Source organism: Gymnodraco acuticeps, unplaced genomic scaffold (genome assembly GCF_902827175.1).
Source record: "Gymnodraco acuticeps unplaced genomic scaffold, fGymAcu1.1, whole genome shotgun sequence".
NCBI lineage: Eukaryota > Metazoa > Chordata > Actinopteri > Perciformes > Bathydraconidae > Gymnodraco > Gymnodraco acuticeps.
Window position 1 is genome coordinate 298,779 of NW_022989975.1, and position 18,932 is coordinate 317,710.

At 41.6% G+C, this 18,932-nt stretch overlaps 1 protein-coding gene across 1 annotated transcript in view; it reads right to left on the reverse strand.

The window, feature by feature from the left end:
- LOC117543148 (microtubule-associated serine/threonine-protein kinase 1-like) overlaps positions 1 to 18,932 on the reverse strand; it is a gene marked incomplete at its 5' end in the record, with an annotated part of 84,967 nt that overhangs the window by 47,048 nt on the left and 18,987 nt on the right. Inside the window, 3 exon segments of the mRNA XM_034211241.1 lie at positions 1,709 to 1,781; positions 4,988 to 5,063; positions 6,699 to 6,793. Of these exon segments, the coding sequence (XP_034067132.1) occupies positions 1,709 to 1,781; positions 4,988 to 5,063; positions 6,699 to 6,793 (244 nt within the window).

Sequence of the window (18,932 nt, forward strand, 5' to 3'; positions counted from 1 at the left end):
ACAGACTGTGGAGTGCCGTCCCAAACCAGCTGAGGACACCACAGACTGGGGATGCTTTAAAAAAAGGCCTAAAAACACATATTTTTAGAATAGCCTTTAACTAGATTTTTAAAACCCCCACATTATGCCATGCCGGCATAAATGACACTGCTTTTATTCTGTTGTTTTAATTGTTTTTGTTGTTTTGTTTCACCCTTTTTATAGCACTTTGAGTTTTGTTAACGCAAATGAAAAGTGCGCTTATAAATAAAATGTATTATTATTATTAACAATTGAATGGTTTACAATACTTTCAGCTAACAATATCAACTTTTAGAATCTATAGTAACTGTTTGATTAGTTGTTGCTAAGAATTTAAAATGTTTATTACTTGTAGCTACGATTTCTAGTTTCCATCCTCAACGGACTCGGGTTTAAAGGCGGCTTTTTGCAAATATAGAAAGGCTCCAATAGCAATTTACAAATGTTTTGGTATGTTTCTTTTTCACACATAGCATGGGTACATTTTTGATGATTTCATTTCATTTCAAACCTTTATTTAACCAGATTGGTCCCATTGAGATCATAGATCTCTTTTTCAAGGGAGACCTGCAGCATATAGGTTCCACATGAAACATAAAACAATAAAGGACATCATACATTATATTTACAGGATACATTTACATAGTTAGACATTTACAAGTGGCCATAGTATCAACGAGCATTTCATTTAGCCTAGCTTTAAAAACATGCAGAGGAATGAGATTGCTCAGTTTCAATTATTGCTGAAGACTGTTCCAAGCAAGTGGAGCTGCGCACATAAAAGCTGTCTTACCTAAGCTGTCCTTGCTCTTGGCACATCTAATGGCGCATTTCCACTGCAGCGGGTAGCCCCGTTTAAGCGTCCTTAACCGTCCTCAAGCGGCCAGGCCAGTTTTTGGTGGCCTTTCCATATAGCCTAGTACCGGCTAGCGGGTACTTTTTCCCTCTTTTTCCGGCCCCATAAAATCGTGGTTCTATCAGACCAGGGCCAGGGCTGAACTAGTGACGTCAACACTCTCGACTGCTGATTGGTCAGAATCGTCACAAGATCGCGCGCGAGTTCATCCCTAGCGTCGCATATATATCTAGAAGCATGCTTGCAGCATTTTTATAAACAGCATTTTGTAAACGGAGGAGCTACAAAAATGGCTACTTCTAATAAGAAAAGCACACCGTGGTCGACCGAGGAGGTGACGACGTTCCTACATCTCATTGGGGATGATCAAATCCAGCGGGAGCTCGACGGAACAACTCGAAATGTGAACAAAAACAAAGCCGATCGCCCCGCCTACACTGCGTTGCTACCCCAGGTCCTAAACTGTAATGGAAATGCGCCACGGCCTCGGACGGCCAGCGAGGCAGCCCGAGGCCAGAGCGAGGACGCTTAGGGACGCTTAAACGGGGCTACCCCGCTGCAGTGGAAATGCGCCATAACAATACTACATCATGCGATCTCAGACAATAGCTGCTTGCAACTCTCTGTGTTATCAGAGAGCAGATGTAATACGGGAGTTTACCCAACAAAGCTTTATAAATAAATGTGTACCAATGACTGAGCCTCTTTACAGTAAGTGATGGCAGACCTGCCTTGGCATACAGGGTACAGTGATGATGTCCACAGCATTAATGCATAAGTACCCCTGTTTTGAAATCAAGTATTTATGTGATGGGAAGTGAAGATATTTACCGTTGAGCTGGGAGTGTTGGTGCCATATCCAGAAGAAGGCAAAGATGCTAAAGACCACCGCCGTCCGTCCGCTCTGCAGAAAACACAAATATAACAACACTTTCAAACGAATGCACACACGTTGCCATTCAATCCAGAATATATTAGCTTGGCTTTCTTGGATTCATTTTAATATGATCCGTAAAAACAGTAGACACATCTCTATGTCAGCTGCACATGAAATATGACTTTCAGCAGACCATTGACTTATAACATTTGTCCCAGGGGCTTTTCTTAAAAGGGATGATAACTCATTCTGTGTGCCTCGATCGCAGTGACAGACGTTTTGATAAATGAAGACGGGATTTACGATCTAAACACTGAGGGGAGAGAGGTCTGATTGGTCCTTTTCCCCTCTGCCTAAAGAACCTGTGACAGTGAAAGTTATTGCTTATGCATTCATACTAGGGTAGACTGTATGTTTATTCAAGCACTGTACTTAAGTAAACATTTGAGGTACTTGTACTTCCTTTGACTATTCTTTTTCAGTGCAATCTTATACTTGTACTCTACTCAGAGTCTCAAAAGGAAATATTGTACTTTTTACTACATTTATATGAAAACTAATCACTAGTTACTTCCCAAATGTAGCTTTTTACAAACAAAACATATGAAGTACTGAAGACCAGGGGGGTCAAACTCAAATACACAGTGGGCCAAAATTAAAAAATGGGTACTAGTGGAGGGCCGGACTGGTTCAATATTTATTGCAGAACTTATTGAAATGAACTTATTGCACATATTAAACCTGGAACTAACAAAGCTTAAATGATTGCCTATAAAAACAACATTAAACATTAAATAATCAGTTCTATTCATTTCTTATGGCTCTATCTGCAGCTTTTCCAGAGTCATTTCTTATGAGTACATTTTTCCACAGGCCAACAACAGCTTCTAAAAACTATTCCCCTCAAAGAGAAAACCAAACATGCCCTGTTGTCCTGAGAGAAAGTGCAGAAGGAAACATCCATTAAACTCAGTGTGCTGCTCTGTGATGCTAGCTAAGATACTTGGCATCTCATCTTGGGAGCAAGGTCATCAATGTTTGGGCTCAGGCTCTGAGCGGAGGAGACCCTCAGGATGGAGGGAAGGTGTGCGTGCAATATACCGGCGGGCCAGATCTAATAGGAATTAGAAATTATCCTGCGGGCCGAAATTAAATCCACCAAGGGCCTGATTTGGCCCCCGGGCCTTGAGTTTTAGTATTGGGTTGACAGAAGGATTCATTTTGATAATGTTCTTACATTTTTTGAGCATTCCCAGTTACTATACAACTCAAATGTTCACCTCATAGGAACAGATGCACTTTCATGTCCAACAGTCTACACACACTCACACACTCACTCGAACACACCGTGTCAGCAGAGCAGCTTGAGTAAACACAGACACACAGTGAGTGTAAAGCCCGTTGAACATGAGTCAGCCTGTTTCACTGTGAGGAGCTGCAGGAGCCTGCTGTCCAGGATGTGAGAGACCTCGAACACAACAACACCTCCTCTCTGATGCTCACTTATTCTCTGCGTGTCTCACACTGACTTCACTTCTGCCTGTCTCCTCTCGTCTGTCTCACTTTCTGTCCCACCGCTCAGGCACAAAAACAAGTGGGAGTTAACACCTATCAGTCCCATTCAGGAAGAGTACTTTTGGTCAGTTACCATTCTCCGTCACAGTGATACAAAGCTGGAACTCTCTACCCACTCAAATCAAAGACATACAAACACTGAACAAAAATATAAACGCAACACTTTTGTTTTTGCTCCCATTTTTCATGAGATGAACTCAAAGATCTAAAACATGTTCTATAAACACAAAATAACCATTTCTCTCAAATATTGTTCACAAATCTGAAAAGATCTGTGATAGTGAGCACTTCTCCTTTGCCGAGATAATCCATCCCACCTCACAGGTGTGGCATATCAAGATGCTGATTAGACAGCATGATTATTGCACAGGTGTGCCTTAGGCTGGCCACAATAAAAGGCCACTCTGAAACGTGCAGTTTTGCTTTATTGGGGGGGTCTGGGGGGGTCCGAAAACCAGTCAGTATCTGGTGTGAGGGGTAGGGTTAGGGTTAGGGTAATGTTGTGAATCGAGTGGCCTGTGTTCGTCGTCCATAACATACGCCTGCCCATACCATAATCCCACCACCACCATGGGCCACACGATTCACAACATTACCCTAACCCTACCCCTCACACCAGATACTGACTGGTTTTCGGACCCCGCCAGACCCCCCCAATAAAGCAAAACTGCACGTTTCAGAGTGGCCTTTTATTGTGGCCAGCCTAAGGCACACCTGTGCAATAATCATGCTGTCTAATCAGCATCTTGACATGCTTCACTGAGAAACTGGATATGGCGTGTGTGATACATGTTGAGACCCCTGGTTTCTGTTGTGTGATTGTGATGTGCTATATGTGACATGTATGTAGTAACGTGTGTTTGCATTTCATTGTTCTCTTGTATCCTTTCGCCTCTATCTACTTGTCTTTATAACTAATGCTGTTGATGTGATTTTAAAAAGGTGTCTATTATCATCTGGCCGGGGACAACAGCTGGAAATGAGCAATGTTGGCTAAAGCTGCTCCATTTACAGTTCTTTGTAGCAGTTGATCGATGGGGACTGACCACAACACTTTAAACAAATAAACTAAACATGTATAAGCAAATTAAAAAAACTACTGAACCCCACTTCGTCTCACTTTGCTTCGTGTGGAGGGTTCAAGTGCCGCTCCAAACCAACGAGGAAACAGTGAATAAACAAATATTTTTGGAGCACAGAAAACAGTGTTGGAAATTATTTTGGTTGTGCGTACCTTGCAAAGTAATGTTATAAGTGTCAAAGGAGTGTTTTAATGTAAATACATCAGATTTTAGGAAAACTAATTAATTATCAGTCAACTCTAATCAAATATATGACTTGATTTTCTCTAAAAAGGCAGTATAAAATTCTGAAAATATTAACCACACCGCTGCTAACTGATAATGAAAGCATCCGTCTAAATATTGTTACGTATTCACATTTATCAATTCAGTTTCCCTCGTCTAGTCAATGTTTGTTTTTTTAAGGGAGCCCTTGCGATGCTAACTTCTGTCTTACAAAAATGCGTCCGTCATGCTCATCTGTTTCCACATTGTGTTGTAATAAAACCTTAAAGAAGATCCCTCCTTACTTGACACTCGGTATCGTTGACTAACTGTCCTAACCACCTCATTACAGCAGTGATTTAAAGCAGTCACCTTCTGGAGGAGGCGAAGGAGAAGTGTGCAGGGTTGCTGGGGGAGAAGTTTCGAGGGCTGTCCAGAGGGCTGCTTCCTGTTGGGACAAAAAGACGTAACACAGAGGATGAGACACGAGAGAGAGCAGGACACACATGTGGAGATTTGAGAAGATTAATCCAGCAGTTAATTCAAAGCACAGTTTAGAGTAGACCTTCAATGGTTCAATACAACAGTGTGACTTTCCATAATCATTGGGTAGGGTTTGGGGGGGGGGGTGAAAGGCTGTGAAACTGATGTGAACTGAAGGCCTAGCATTGATTTTTTGACCGATGAATGCTTGGAGGGCAAAGCTTTTCATGTGTCCTGTTCCTTTTGGACAGTAATGTGGGTGTTTTGATTGATGAGCTGCGAGATTTGATCAGGGGCTTTTTTCATAGATAATGAAAAATGCAATCCTAAAGTTGCACATCAAATTCAAAATGGCCACCGTCCTGTTGGTTTTAAGACAGGCTTCCAAGAGGCTTTTCTGTGCGTCTGAACATGTTAGATATAACTTTCAAATTTCAAAGCTCTAAAGAAAACCTGAGCGAGGGGCTGCCTTTTAGCATCTTTGGAGGGGGTGGACTTCCAAAGGGCGATTTACTTTTAAGAGAAATTATAATCAAATAATTATAACTCAATAATTTTAGTAAAACAATCTGAATTTTGAGAAATAATGAATTCTATTTTTGGGGGAAAATCTCAGAATTTGGAGACATTCTTACTTTAATCTCAGAACTAAAAATATTTTGACTTGAGGCTCTAATTCTCTTCCGTACATACTTGAAACAGGTTGTCATTCTAAGAAAAATTATATATTTTTCCAATCAATCTTTTAGAATCAAACTTAAAGTTAGCCTTTCATATCTATATTTAAATTTCTATCTATCTATTCTATTCTATCTATTCTATTCTATCTATTTCTCCATCCATCCATCCATCCATCTTCTTCCGCTTATCCGTGGTCGGGTCGCGGGGGTAGCAGTTCCAGCAGAGAGCCCCAAACTTTCTTTTCCCTGGCGACATCAACCAGCTCTGACTGGGGGAGCCCAAGGCGCTCCCAGGCCAGCGAAGAGATATAATCCCTCCACCTGGTCCTAGGTCTACCCCTTGGTCTCTTCCCAGCTGGACGTGCCTGGAACACCTCCCTAGGGAGGCGCCCAGGTGGCATCCTAACTATTTCTATTCTATCTATTTCTATTCTATTATATCTATTCTTATTCTATCTATCTATTCTGTCTATTCTATTATATTCTATCTATTTCTATTCTGTCTATTCTATCTATTTCTATTCTATCTATCTATTCTGTCTATTCTATTATATTCTATTCTGTCTATTCTATCTATTCTATCTATTTCTATTCTATCTATTTCTATTCTATCTATCTATTCTGTCTATTCTATTATATTCTATCTATTTCTATTCTGTCTATTCTATCTATTCTATCTATTTCTATTCTATCTATCTATTCTGTCTATTCTATTATATTCTATTCTGTCTATTCTATCTATTCTATCTATTTCTATTCTATCTATCTATTCTATTATATTCTATCTATTTCTATTCTATCTATCTATTCTGTCTATTCTATTATATTCTATCTATTTCTATTCTATTATATTCTATCTATCTATATCTCAGTAATTGAATAGCTAAAAGGTCACAGCTTAGAGTTGATACTCCACGTACCGAGGTGTCCGGGGAGGGGGAGAGGGGAGTGAGGGCGAGGCAGCGTGGGGGAGGTGGTGGTCAGGATCAGACTCTTCCTGTTGCTCGTTCTGCAACTGGAAAAGAAAAAGACAGAGAGATGCATGTCAACATAAGAAGATACTGGAATCACAGGTATCCACAGCAGAGTTGTGTTTGTGTGCCGTGTCTGTGTGCACAAACAGGTGTGGAAGAAGCAGACGTGCAAATTCACGGCTCACTGCAGGAGCACAGCGGTGATAAGAGGAATTCAATTTCCTCAGTCATTCATCCCTGTCTGCCTCCTCTCAGCCGAGATGATAAATGAGGAGAGAGAGAGAGAGAGCGTGGAATGAGAGGAGAGGGAGGAAGAGCTAGAGAGAATAGAGGCGACAAGCGAGAAATTATAGGATAGATGGTAAAAAAGGAAACATCCATCTTCCATAGCCTCAGTTAATTATGTGTTATAGAGGCCTATTTTCAGGTTGATATTAGCATTACGTGCACTTTAAAGAGTCCTCTCCTGCTGATGTTCAGGTGTATATCAGTATGTAGTGTCTCTACTTTAAAGAGTCCTCTCCTGCTGATGTTCAGGTGTATATCAGTATGTAGTGTCTCTACTTTAAAGAGTCCTCTCCTGCTGATGTTCAGGTGTATATCAGTGTGTAGTGTCTCTACTTTAAAGAGTCCTCTCCTGCTGATGTTCAGGTGTATATCAGTATGTAGTGTCTCTACTTTAAAGAGTCCTCTCCTGCTGATGTTCAGGTGTATATCAGTATGTAGTGTCTCTACTTTAAAGAGTCCTCTCCTGCTGATGTTCAGTAGTATATCAGTATGTAGTGTCTCTACTTTAAAGAGTCCTCTCCTGCTGATGTTCAGGTGTATATCAGTATGTAGTGTCTCTACTTTAAAGAGTCCTCTCCTCCTGATGTTCAGGTGTATTTCAGTATGTAGTGTCTCTACTTTAAAGAGTCCTCTCCTGCTGATGTTCAGGTGTATATCAGTATGTAGTGTCTCTACTTTAAAGAGTCCTCTCCTGCTGATGTTCAGGTGTATATCAGTATGTAGTGTCTCTACTTTAAAGAGTCCTCTCCTGCTGATGTTTTGGTGTATATCAGTATGTAGTGTCTCTACTTTAAAGATTCCACTCCTGCTGATGTTTTGGTGTATATCAGTATGTAGTGTCTCTACTTTAAAGAGTCCTCTCCTGCTGATGTTCAGGTGTATAGCGGTATGTAGTGTCTCTACTTTAAAGAGTCCTCTCCTGCTGATGTTCAGGTGTATATCAGTATGTAGTGTCTCTACTTTAAAGAGTCCTCTCCTGCTAATGTTCAGGTGTATATCAGTATGTAGTGTCTCTACTTTAAAGAGTCCTCTCCTGCTGATGTTCAGGTGTATATCAGTATGTAGTGTCTCTACTTTAAAGAGTCCTCTCCTGCTGATGTTCAGGTGTATATCAGTATGTAGTGTCTCTACTTTAAAGAGTCCTCTCCTGCTGATGTTCAGGTGTATATCAGTATGTAGTGTCTCTACTTTAAAGAGTCCTCTCCTGTTAATGTTCAGGTGTATATCAGTGTGTAGTGTCTCTACTTTAAAGAGTCCTCTCCTGCTGATGTTCAGGTGTATATCAGTATGTAGTGTCTCTACTTTAAAGAGTCCTCTCCTGCTGATGTTCAGGTGTATATCAGTATGTAGTGTCTCTACTTTAAAGAGTCCTCTCCTGCTGATGTTCAGGTGTATATCAGTATGTAGTGTCTCTACTTTAAAGAGTCCTCTCCTGTTAATGTTCAGGTGTATATCAGTGTGTAGTGTCTCTACTTTAAAGAGTCCTCTCCTGCTGATGTTCAGGTGTATATCAGTATGTAGGGTCTCTACTTTAAAGAGTCCTCTCCTGCTGATGTTTTGGTGTATATCAGTATGTAGTGTCTCTACTTTAAAGAGTCCTCTCCTGCTGATGTTTTGGTGTATATCAGTATGTAGGGTCTCTACTTTAAAGAGTCCTCTCCTGCTGATGTTCAGGTGTATATCAGTATGTAGTGTCTCTACTTTAAAGAGTCCTCTCCTGCTGATGTTCAGGTGTATATCAGTATGTAGTGTCTCTACTTTAAAGAGTCCTCTCCTGCTGATGTTCAGGTGTATATCAGTATGTAGTGTCTCTACTTTAAAGAGTCCTCTCCTGCTGATGTTCAGGTGTATATCAGTATGTAGTGTCTCTACTTTAAAGATTCCTCTCCTGCTGATGTTTAGGTGTATATCAGTATGTAGTCTCTCTACTTTAAAGAGTTCTATCACGTACAATGTGTTGGAGCGCTAGCCAATTGAAGCCAAGCGTTACAAAATGATGTCACTAAGCTCTGGATCTTTGAGATTTCAGCCTCTCCAGACCATTTAAATGCACAAATACCAATTTAACACGACGGAAAACCCCAAAAAGCACAATAGGGTCCCTTTAAAAGCTGAATAGCAGTCACTGACACACCTCCGATCTGCCTGTGGACTCAACACTGATTCACACCCAACATTACTGTATCTGACTCACACACCATTATGTAGTAAATTGAGCAGGCTTTTTGTATCTCATAGCTTTTTCTATGCGATCTTATTTTTGCATTTGGAACGATGCATAAGTGCAATTTAATGAGATGATTTTAAAATGCCTCGGGCTTTGTTGTCCACACACACATCACTTCAGGGGTCATTACATTGACTTACATGCATTTCCTGGAGACTTATCCTAACCTTAACCATAACCAACACATGCCTAACCCTTACCCTAACCAAGTCTTCACCCTAACATTAATGATTCCCCTTAAGGGGACCTCCAATTTGTCCCCATAAGGGAGGCGAGTCCCCACACGTGACTGTGTAAACAGATGTAGATCCCCACAAGTATAGTAATGCTAGGCCACACACACACACACACACACACACACACACACACACACACACACACACACACACACACACACACACACACACACACACACACACACACACACACACACACACACACACACACACACACACACACACACACACACACACACACACACACACACACACACACACACACACACACACACACACACACACACACACACACACACACACACACACACACACACACACACACACACACACACACACACACACACACACACACACACACACACACACACACACACGAGATTGGATCAACATGAAGACACACACTGCTCATCTTTTTACCAAAACCTCTTATATTAACATGTGTTCTGCTTTTCAAGGATTTTTATGACACAGAACAATTTGAAAAGTGCACTTAGTGGAGTGAAGATCTTCCTCTCCCCATCACAACAAAGAACAGTTGAATCACATTCAATGAAGCAGGAATGATTTCTAAATCCGAAAATTAGACAGCATTTTAGTACTTTTTTTGCTGTAGTTCCTTTATAGCCCAAGATTAGCCGCCTTTAGCTTAGCGGTGGTGACGTGAAGTCATGTGACCGTGCTGTAGTTCCTTTATAGCCCAACATTAGCCGCCTTTAGCTTAGCGGTGGTGACGTGAATTCATGTGACCGTGCTGTAGTTCCTTTCTAGTCCAACATTAGCCGCCTATAGCTCAGCGGTGGTGATGTGAAGTCATGTGACCGTGCTGTAGTTCCTTTATAGCCCAACATTAGCCTCCTTTAGCTTAGCGATGGTGACGTGAAGTCATGTGACCGTGCTGTAGTTCCTTTATAGCCCAACATTAGCCGCCTATAGCTCAGCGGTGGTGACGTGAAGTCATGTGACCGTGCTGTAGTTCCTTTATAGCCCAACATTAGCCACCTTTAGCTTAGCGGTGGTGACGTGAAGTCATGTGACCGTGCTGTAGTTCCTTTATAGTCCAACATTAGCCGCCTATAGCTCAGCGGTGGTGACGTGAAGTCATGTGACCGTGCTGTAGTTCCTTTGTAGCCCAACATTAGCCGCCTTTAGCTTAGCGGTGGTGACGTGAAGTCATGTGACCGTGCTGTAGTTCCTTTATAGCCCAACATTAGCCACCGTTAGCTTAGCGGTGGTGAAGTCATGTGACCGTGCTGTAGTTCCTTTATAGCCCAACATTAGCCTCCTTTACCTTAGTGGTGGTGACGTGAAGTCATGTGACCGTGCTGTAGTTCCTTTATAGTCCAACATTAGCCACCTTTAGCTTAGCGGTGGTGACGTGAAGTCATGTGACCGTGCTGTAGTTCCTTTGTAGCTTAAAGTTAAATCCCACACTGTTCTTATAGATGTGCACGTGTGTGTGTGTGTGTGTGTGTGTTAACACTTGCCATCTTAACTGATGTACACTGAGCCATCCTGACAAGCTGTCATCAGGGAATACAAAAAAATCATACATTTCCATTCCTGTATCATAGAGGTGTGAATATAAGCTGCTATCTTTGCCTTACATGTATATGTAAACAAATGTGATTTTTCTGAATTGAATGGTTTTATACAGCTGTTTATATGCCACATATACGAAGTATAACCATATGCTTAAAGTCAAATCAAATAATGAGCCACATCAGTCAAGCTTTACCCTGCACAGAGCAAACAAATGGTGAAAACATATTAAAATAATGGTGACAGCTGATTGGATTGATACCACGCCTGGCCTGACGGTAATGTAAAAAATTACATAAAGACAGAGCCAGCCGTATCTCATCTATCTGTTTTCATTAATTTAACCGCACACAGGATGTCCCGATCGATCAGATCTATAACCAGCCTTACGGGTATTGATCACACAAGCCAATAGGTTGGATTTAACGCGCAGGGCCAATAACTGCTGTTGTGCCATTTCACACTGATTAAGCCGGATCAATTATATCCTGACGTTTTTCTTTAACATTAAACCTTTTTCATCTGAAGCTGCAGTAATCTCACTCTAACCCTGAGCTGACGCCTTCAATGGGATTAGCTTCACTGCGTTCATTACTTCAGAAACACACGGAGCTTAAGGTTAATGGAATCTCATGCTGCAGGAAATCAATGGAGGCCGGCTGTAAACACAAAACACACGCAGAGCTCGGCCTTGAATTTCCCTGAATGCCGACAGTACATGGATAAACACAAAGACGCAAAACGGACGTGTAAAGAGTGGTTTAGTGGTGACATATTTTTGTAGGCTGACCTGGAGGTTAGCATTTCAAAGGGCTTCCTCAACTAAATCAATGGGATTTATCCATGTGATTTTTGCAGAAAATGATTTCTTTGTCAAACAATAGTTTTTGTGATACACGTTTTGTTCAGCAGGATACAGCTAAAAGCGACTAATGTTGGGCTATAAAGGAACTACAGCACGGTCACATGACTTCACGTCACCACCGCTAAGCTAAAGGTGGCTAATGTTGGGCTATAAAGGAACTACAGCACGGTCACATGACTTCACGACACCACCGCTAAGCTAAAGGTGGCTAATGTTGGGCTATAAAGGAACTACAGCACGGTTACATGACTTCACATCACCACCGCTAAGCTAAAGGTGGCTAATGTTGGGCTATAAAGGAACTACAGCACCGGTCACATGACTTCACGACACCACCGCTAAGCTAAAGGTGGCTAATGTTGGGCTATAAAGGAACTACAGCACGGTCACATGACTTCACGTCACCACCGCTAAGCTAAAGGTGGCTAATGTTGGGCTATAAAGGAACTACAGCACGGTCACATGACTTCACGTCACCACCGCTAAGCTAAAGGTGGCTAATGTTGGGCTATAAAGGAACTACAGCACGGTCACATGACTTCACGACACCACCGCTAAGCTAAAGGTGGCTAATGTTGTACTATAAAGGAACTACAGCACGGTCACATGACGTCACCACCGCTAAGCTAAAAGTGGCTAATGTTGGGCTATAAAGGAACTACAGCACGGTGACATGACGTCATCACCGCTAAGCTAAAGGTGGCTAATGTTGTACTATAAAGGAACTACAGCACGGTCACATGACGTCACCACCGCTAAGCTAAAAGTGGCTAATGTTGGGCTATAAAGGAACTACAGCACGGTGACATGACGTCACCACCGCTAAGCTAAAGGTGGCTAATGTTGGGCTATAAAGGAACTACAGCACGGTCACATGACGTCACCACCGCTAAGCTAAAAGTGGCTAATGTTGGGCTATAAAGGAACTACAGCACGGTGACATGACTTCACCACCGCTAAGCTAAAGGAGGCTAATGTTGATGACGTTTAGTCGTCTCATTTAGACACTTGTTTGCATCCACAGTTTTTGTGGGGTATTCACTGATGTATTTTATGTCGTAGAATAAAAATTAGGGGTCGACCGATTATCGAGTCCGATATTTCGCATTTTACAGATTATCGGTATCTGCCTTTTTAAAAAAAAAAATCAAATTGCCGATACAACTTTGGCTCTGATGCGGCCGTTTCTCTGGCTGCAGTCACCACTGTTCACGAGCAATGTCCCGCCCACAGCGCTATCTGATAGGCTATTACTGAAGTGTCATTCAACACTGAAGATTTTCCGGGCGGGAGACAGCCAGAGAGGCGGGACCTTCTCAGATTACAGGCAGGTGTGAAGAACGCAGTCACAGACAGAGGCAAGCAGCAGCAGTGAGCGGTGTTTCAAAGGTAAATCAGTTGAAAGCCGAAGTTCAATAAACATCCCAATCCCCTATGCCGAAGTTGCAAAAACACCACGATCTTATGATCCAATTATATCAGTTTCCCAGTTACAAAGGGACCGGGGGGGCGGGTAGCGTCTCGCAGCGGAGAAACTGACGCACTGGGACGACTGGGGCTGTGACGGCTGCTAGTGGAGCCTCGCAGCAACTCTGCTTTCTGCACCACAATCTGGTGCTGCTGAATTAGGACTGCTAAATGAGTGAGACTCAAATATCAGAAGTTCAGAACAAGTTTTAGTAGTTTTTATTTTTACTTAATTTACTTTACTCAGGGTCACAGAGAGGAAACCAGTGTTAAGATGTTGAAAAGTTCATTAAACATAAAAAGGCATTTCAAAGAAGTTCTGTTATTCTACATTTTGACACCAACATTTTCTGATTTTACTGCAAATCTATATCGGTTCCAAATATCGGTTATCGGTCTCCTTTATTACTAATAATCGGTATCGGCCTTGAAAAAGCCATATCGGTCGATCCCTAATAAAATCTCTTCAGCTTGTGTTAACCTCAGACCTTATTTCATGCTATAACAACCAAAAACACATTCAAAAAACCATTGCCTTTCCAGACAAGGGACATGGAAATGCTTACATGCTGACTCATTCCTGCACTTCTCTATTTACTTTACAAATTCAGTCTAAATGTTAAAGCGGTGCCCACCCGGGGCCTGTTTTGTACTCGATTGTCATTCAAGATCAACAGAGAGGGGTGTAAGGGAGGGAGAGAAGCACTCGTAGCACTCAGTAAATCTGGATTGTAAGTGCTGTCGCCGAGGGGCTGGAGAGAGGGATGGAGGTGTGGAGGATAAGGGAAGAGGTGTGTGGAGAGATAAGGGGGAAGTAAACGCTTCGGGGTGATTGGTAGCGCTGCACAATTTGGTAAAAATAACTTATTGTAACTATTTTTGACTGATATAGCGATTATAATATAGGAGGAAGTGATCATTTTGCATTTTATTCCATCTATCAGTGAAAAATATATCAAAATGTGTTTTAAGTCTATTCAATATGATTAGGCGCGTTCACACTGGAGTACTTTCCCCCGTACTTTTTCCGTCCCGCCCCGCACACCAACGGAGAGAGATTAACTTATGGCAACACAAAAGAAAACATGGGAGCGGTGGAGATGAGGAGGTGTCGGCGTTCTGGCGATTTACTCGGGGACTTCGGGTGGCAGTATACGCCGTGAAGTTGTTTGCAGCCTGCCAGTAAACCCAAAGCAGAAGAAGAAGAAGTGACGTCAGAGGCTTAATTTGCGTAATCTTCCCTCAGGGAACTTATTCCGGTGTGAACGCGATCTGCACTTAGTTCCATGGGGGTACTAAGTGCTGGGAACTAAGTACTGGGAACTAAGTGCTGGCACTAAGTACGGCAAAATACTTGGTGTGAAAGCGGCTATTGATAGCCTGGGATTTCTTTGTAGCTCCAAAATACTTCATTCAAATTTGTATTTAACACATATTCAGCTTGTAACAAAGATTTAGCATCCTGTTATTTGGTTATTGCACTACTCCATAATGCGATATTGTTAACATTTCTATTAATTGTGCAGCTGCAGTGACTGCAAATTCAAAAGGAAGACACAGAGAATAACAAGGGTTAGAGAGGCAGGTTGAAAGTGTTGCTCATCACCTACAAACGCAAGGTAAACATGACCCAGTTTCTTTTTCCAACACACATATATTCACACTGCACAAACACAGCTCACGGGGGAATATTATTCGCAGCTGAGGACACAGGAGGAGGGGGGGTTTGGCTCGAACAAAAGCCAGACAAACCAGAGCCTTCACCCTCTGCATGTTCATACTCCGCCCTCTACTTACCAGCAAAGGGAGCATTAATATTGATCAAAACCTAACCAGCTCATTCGTATAAAATCACACGTATGACTCCGTGTTATACACAGGGAAATAGGAAGTAGAGGCCTAGAGGGGGAGGGACGGGGTAAAACAGAAGGACAAATGAGAACGAAAAGGGACTTCAAAGAGGAGAATCGTCAAGTCGGCGTAGCAGGGAATAAATGAATAAATAAATGTTGGTGGGAAAACATGAAAGCAACCCCTTCAGAAACAAACAATGCTTTTTCATTTTCTGCATTTTTCCTCTCATATCTGTGGTTAAGTTTTATAACAGCATTAAAAAGACCGAAGTACTTTTTCCTGGGACAAAAAGCCAGAGGAGATTTTAATTTGGCGTCTATGACCCTGGAGGGGGGTGCGAGAGGGAGTGGTCACATGACGGCTTGTTGCTATGCAGCGTGAGGCAGGAAGAGAAATACTCTGACATCATCTATTAAGTGTCTCTACTTTAAAGAGTCCTTTCCTGCTGATGTTCAGGTGTATATCAGTATGTAGTGTCTCTACTTTAAAGAGTCCTTTCCTGCTGATGTTCAGGTGTATATCAGTATGTAGTGTCTCTACTTTAAAGAGTCCACTCCTGCTGCTGTTCAGGTGTATATCAGTATGTAGTGTCTCTACTTTAAAGAGTCCTTTCCTGCTGATGTTCAGGTGTATATCAGTATGTAGTGTCTCTACTTTAAAGAGTCCACTCCTGCTGATGTTCAGGTGTATATCAGTATGTAGTGTCTCTACTTTAAAGAGTCCTCTCCTGCTGATGTTCAGGTGTATATCAGTATGTAGTGTCTCTACTTTAAAGAGTCCTCTCCTGCTGATGTTCAGGTGTATATCAGTATGTAGTGTCTCTACTTTAAAGAGTCCTTTCCTGCTGATGTTCAGGTGTATATCAGTATGTAGTGTCTCTACTTTAAAGAGTTCTCTCCTGCTGATGTTCAGGTGTATATCAGTATGTAGTGTCTCTACTTTAAAGAGTTCTCTCCTGCTGATGTTCAGGTGTATATCAGTATGTAATGTCTCTACTTTAAAGAGTCCTCTCCTGCTGATGTTCAGGTGTATATCAGTATGTAGTGTCTCTACTTTAAAGAGTCCTCTCCTGCTGATGTTCAGGTGTATATCAGTATGTAGTGTCTCTACTTTAAAGAGTCCTCTCCTGCTGATGTTCAGGTGTATATCAGTATGTAGTGTCTCTACTTTAAAGAGTTCTCTCCTGCTGATGTTCAGGTGTATATCAGTATGTAGTGTCTCTACTTTAAAGAGTCCTCTCCTGCTGATGATCAGGTGTATATCAGTATGTAGTGTCTCTACTTTAAAGAGTCCTCTCCTGCTGATGTTCAGGTGTATATCAGTATGTAGTGTCTCTACTTTAAAGAGTCCTCTCCTGCTGATGTTCAGGTGTATATCAGTATGTAGTGTCTCTACTTTAAAGAGTCCTTTCCTGCTGATGTTCAGGTGTATATCAGTATGTAGTGTCTATACTTTAAAGAGTCCTCTCCTGCTGATGTTCAGGTGTATATCAGTATGTAGTGTCTCTACTTTAAAGAGTACTCTCCTGCTGATGTTCAGGTGTATATCAGTATATAGTGTCTCTACTTTAAAGAGTCCTCTCCTGCTGATGTTCAGGTGTATATCAGTATGTAGTGTCTCTACTTTAAAGAGTCCTCTCCTGCTGATGTTCAGGTGTATATCAGTATGTAGTGTCTCTACTTTAAAGAGTCCTCTCCTGCTGATGTTCAGGTGTATATCAGTACGTAGTGTCTCTACTTTAAAGAGTCCTCTCCTGCTGATGTTCAGGTGTATATCAGTATGTAGTGTCTCTACTTTAAAGAGTCCTCTCCTGCTGATGTTCAGGTGTGTATCAGTATGTAGTGTCTCTACTTTAAAGAGTCCTCTCCTGCTGATGTTCAGGTGTATATCAGTATGTAGTGTCTCTACTTTAAAGAGTCCTTTCCTGCTGATGTTCAGGTGTATATCAGTATGTAGTGTCTCTACTTTAAAGAGTCCTCTCCTGCTGATGTTCAGGTGTGTATCAGTATGTAGTGTCTCTACTTTAAAGAGTCCTCTCCTGCTGATGTTCAGGTGTATATCAGTATGTAGTGTCTCTACTTTAAAGAGTCCTCTCCTGCTGATGTTCAGGTGTATATCAGTATGTAGTGTCTCTACTTTAAAGAGTCCTCTCCTGCTGATGTTCAGGTGTATATCAGTATGTAGTGTCTCTACTTTAAAGAGTCCTCTCCTGCTGATGTTCAGGTGTATATCAGTATGTAGTGTCTCTACTTTAAAGAGTCCTCTCCTGCTGATGTTCAGGTGTATATCAGTATGTAGTGTCTCTACTTTAAAGAGTCCTCTCCTGCTGATGTTCAGGTGTATATCAGTACTTAGTGTCTCTACTTTAAAGAGTCCTCTCCTGCTGATGTTCAGGTGTATATCAGTATGTAGTGTCTCTACTTTAAAGAGTCCTCTCCTGCTGATGTTCAGGTGTATATCAGTATGTAGTGTCTCTACTTTAAAGAGTCCTCTCCTGCTGATGTTCAGGTGTATATCAGTATGTAGTGTCTCTACTTTAAAGAGTCCTCTCCTGCTGATGTTCAGGTGTATATCAGTATGTAGTGTCTCTACTTTAAAGAGTCCTCTCCTGCTGATGTTCAGGTGTATATCAGTATGTAGTGTCTCTACTTTAAAGAGTCCTCTCCTGCTGTTCAGGTGTGCTGTGTACACTATAGAAACAGTTGTAATAAATGTAAACTGGTTATGGTTGTTTATTTTGATTATGTAATACTATATAATCTGTTACTCTCGAACCCAACAAAGCATTTTACAATATTTATGTTCATGGATTTGTAATTAATCCAATAACCATTTAAACTCTAGCACTGGATGATATCAGAGTGTATGTACGAGATAAAGACAGTTATATTGATTCCTATCAGACCTTTTAGTGAGTAACTGTAACAGTAAAAGGCCAGGACAGAAGCCAAAGTGTTCATGATGAAACCCTGAGGCTCCATCACATCTCCTGCACCCAGCATTGAGTTAAATGTCAAAATCATCCTCTGGCCTACAACACATTACCAGGAGAAACGCTCGACACGCTCTGACCCTTTCACCGCTTTCTCTCCACCACTCGGTTCAACTATTATCATCCAGTTGTTGTTATCACGACCACTATGATGCTTCAGATGGGGCACCCATTAGAAGCAACACATCCAATGTCGAAATAATCGCTATTGTTTTAGGTTTTACTTGAAGATTTGTTAGGTTAATATAGTATATAATATATATTCTGTCATTATGCTGCTGTCAAATCCGTTTCTCAGTGCTGAACGATACCAGTCACCTCTGCGGAAACATTGGAATAACTGCCTTTTTTAAATTTATATTTGAGTGTTGTATGTCTTTTAAAAATGGACCGAGAGTCTCTTCAATAAAGCTGATGATGAATATTTATTTGTATAGCACCTTTCATACAATAAGTGCAGTTCAAAGTGCTTCACAGTAAACATCTCACAGGACATTGATGTTACATAGAATACAGTTACCCAGCGTTTCCGCCAGGGGGCGTCTTGCCGTAATTTGACGCCCTTATTCAGCTCGGGACGCCCTGAACGCAAGCCGAGGTCGTTCACAAATATTAATAATTCGAGAGAAGATGGAGAGTTTTTATTGCTTGAAATGACGAAAAGGAAAAAGGACATCCCTCTGTTGGAGGGGCAAAGGAGTCTGGTGGC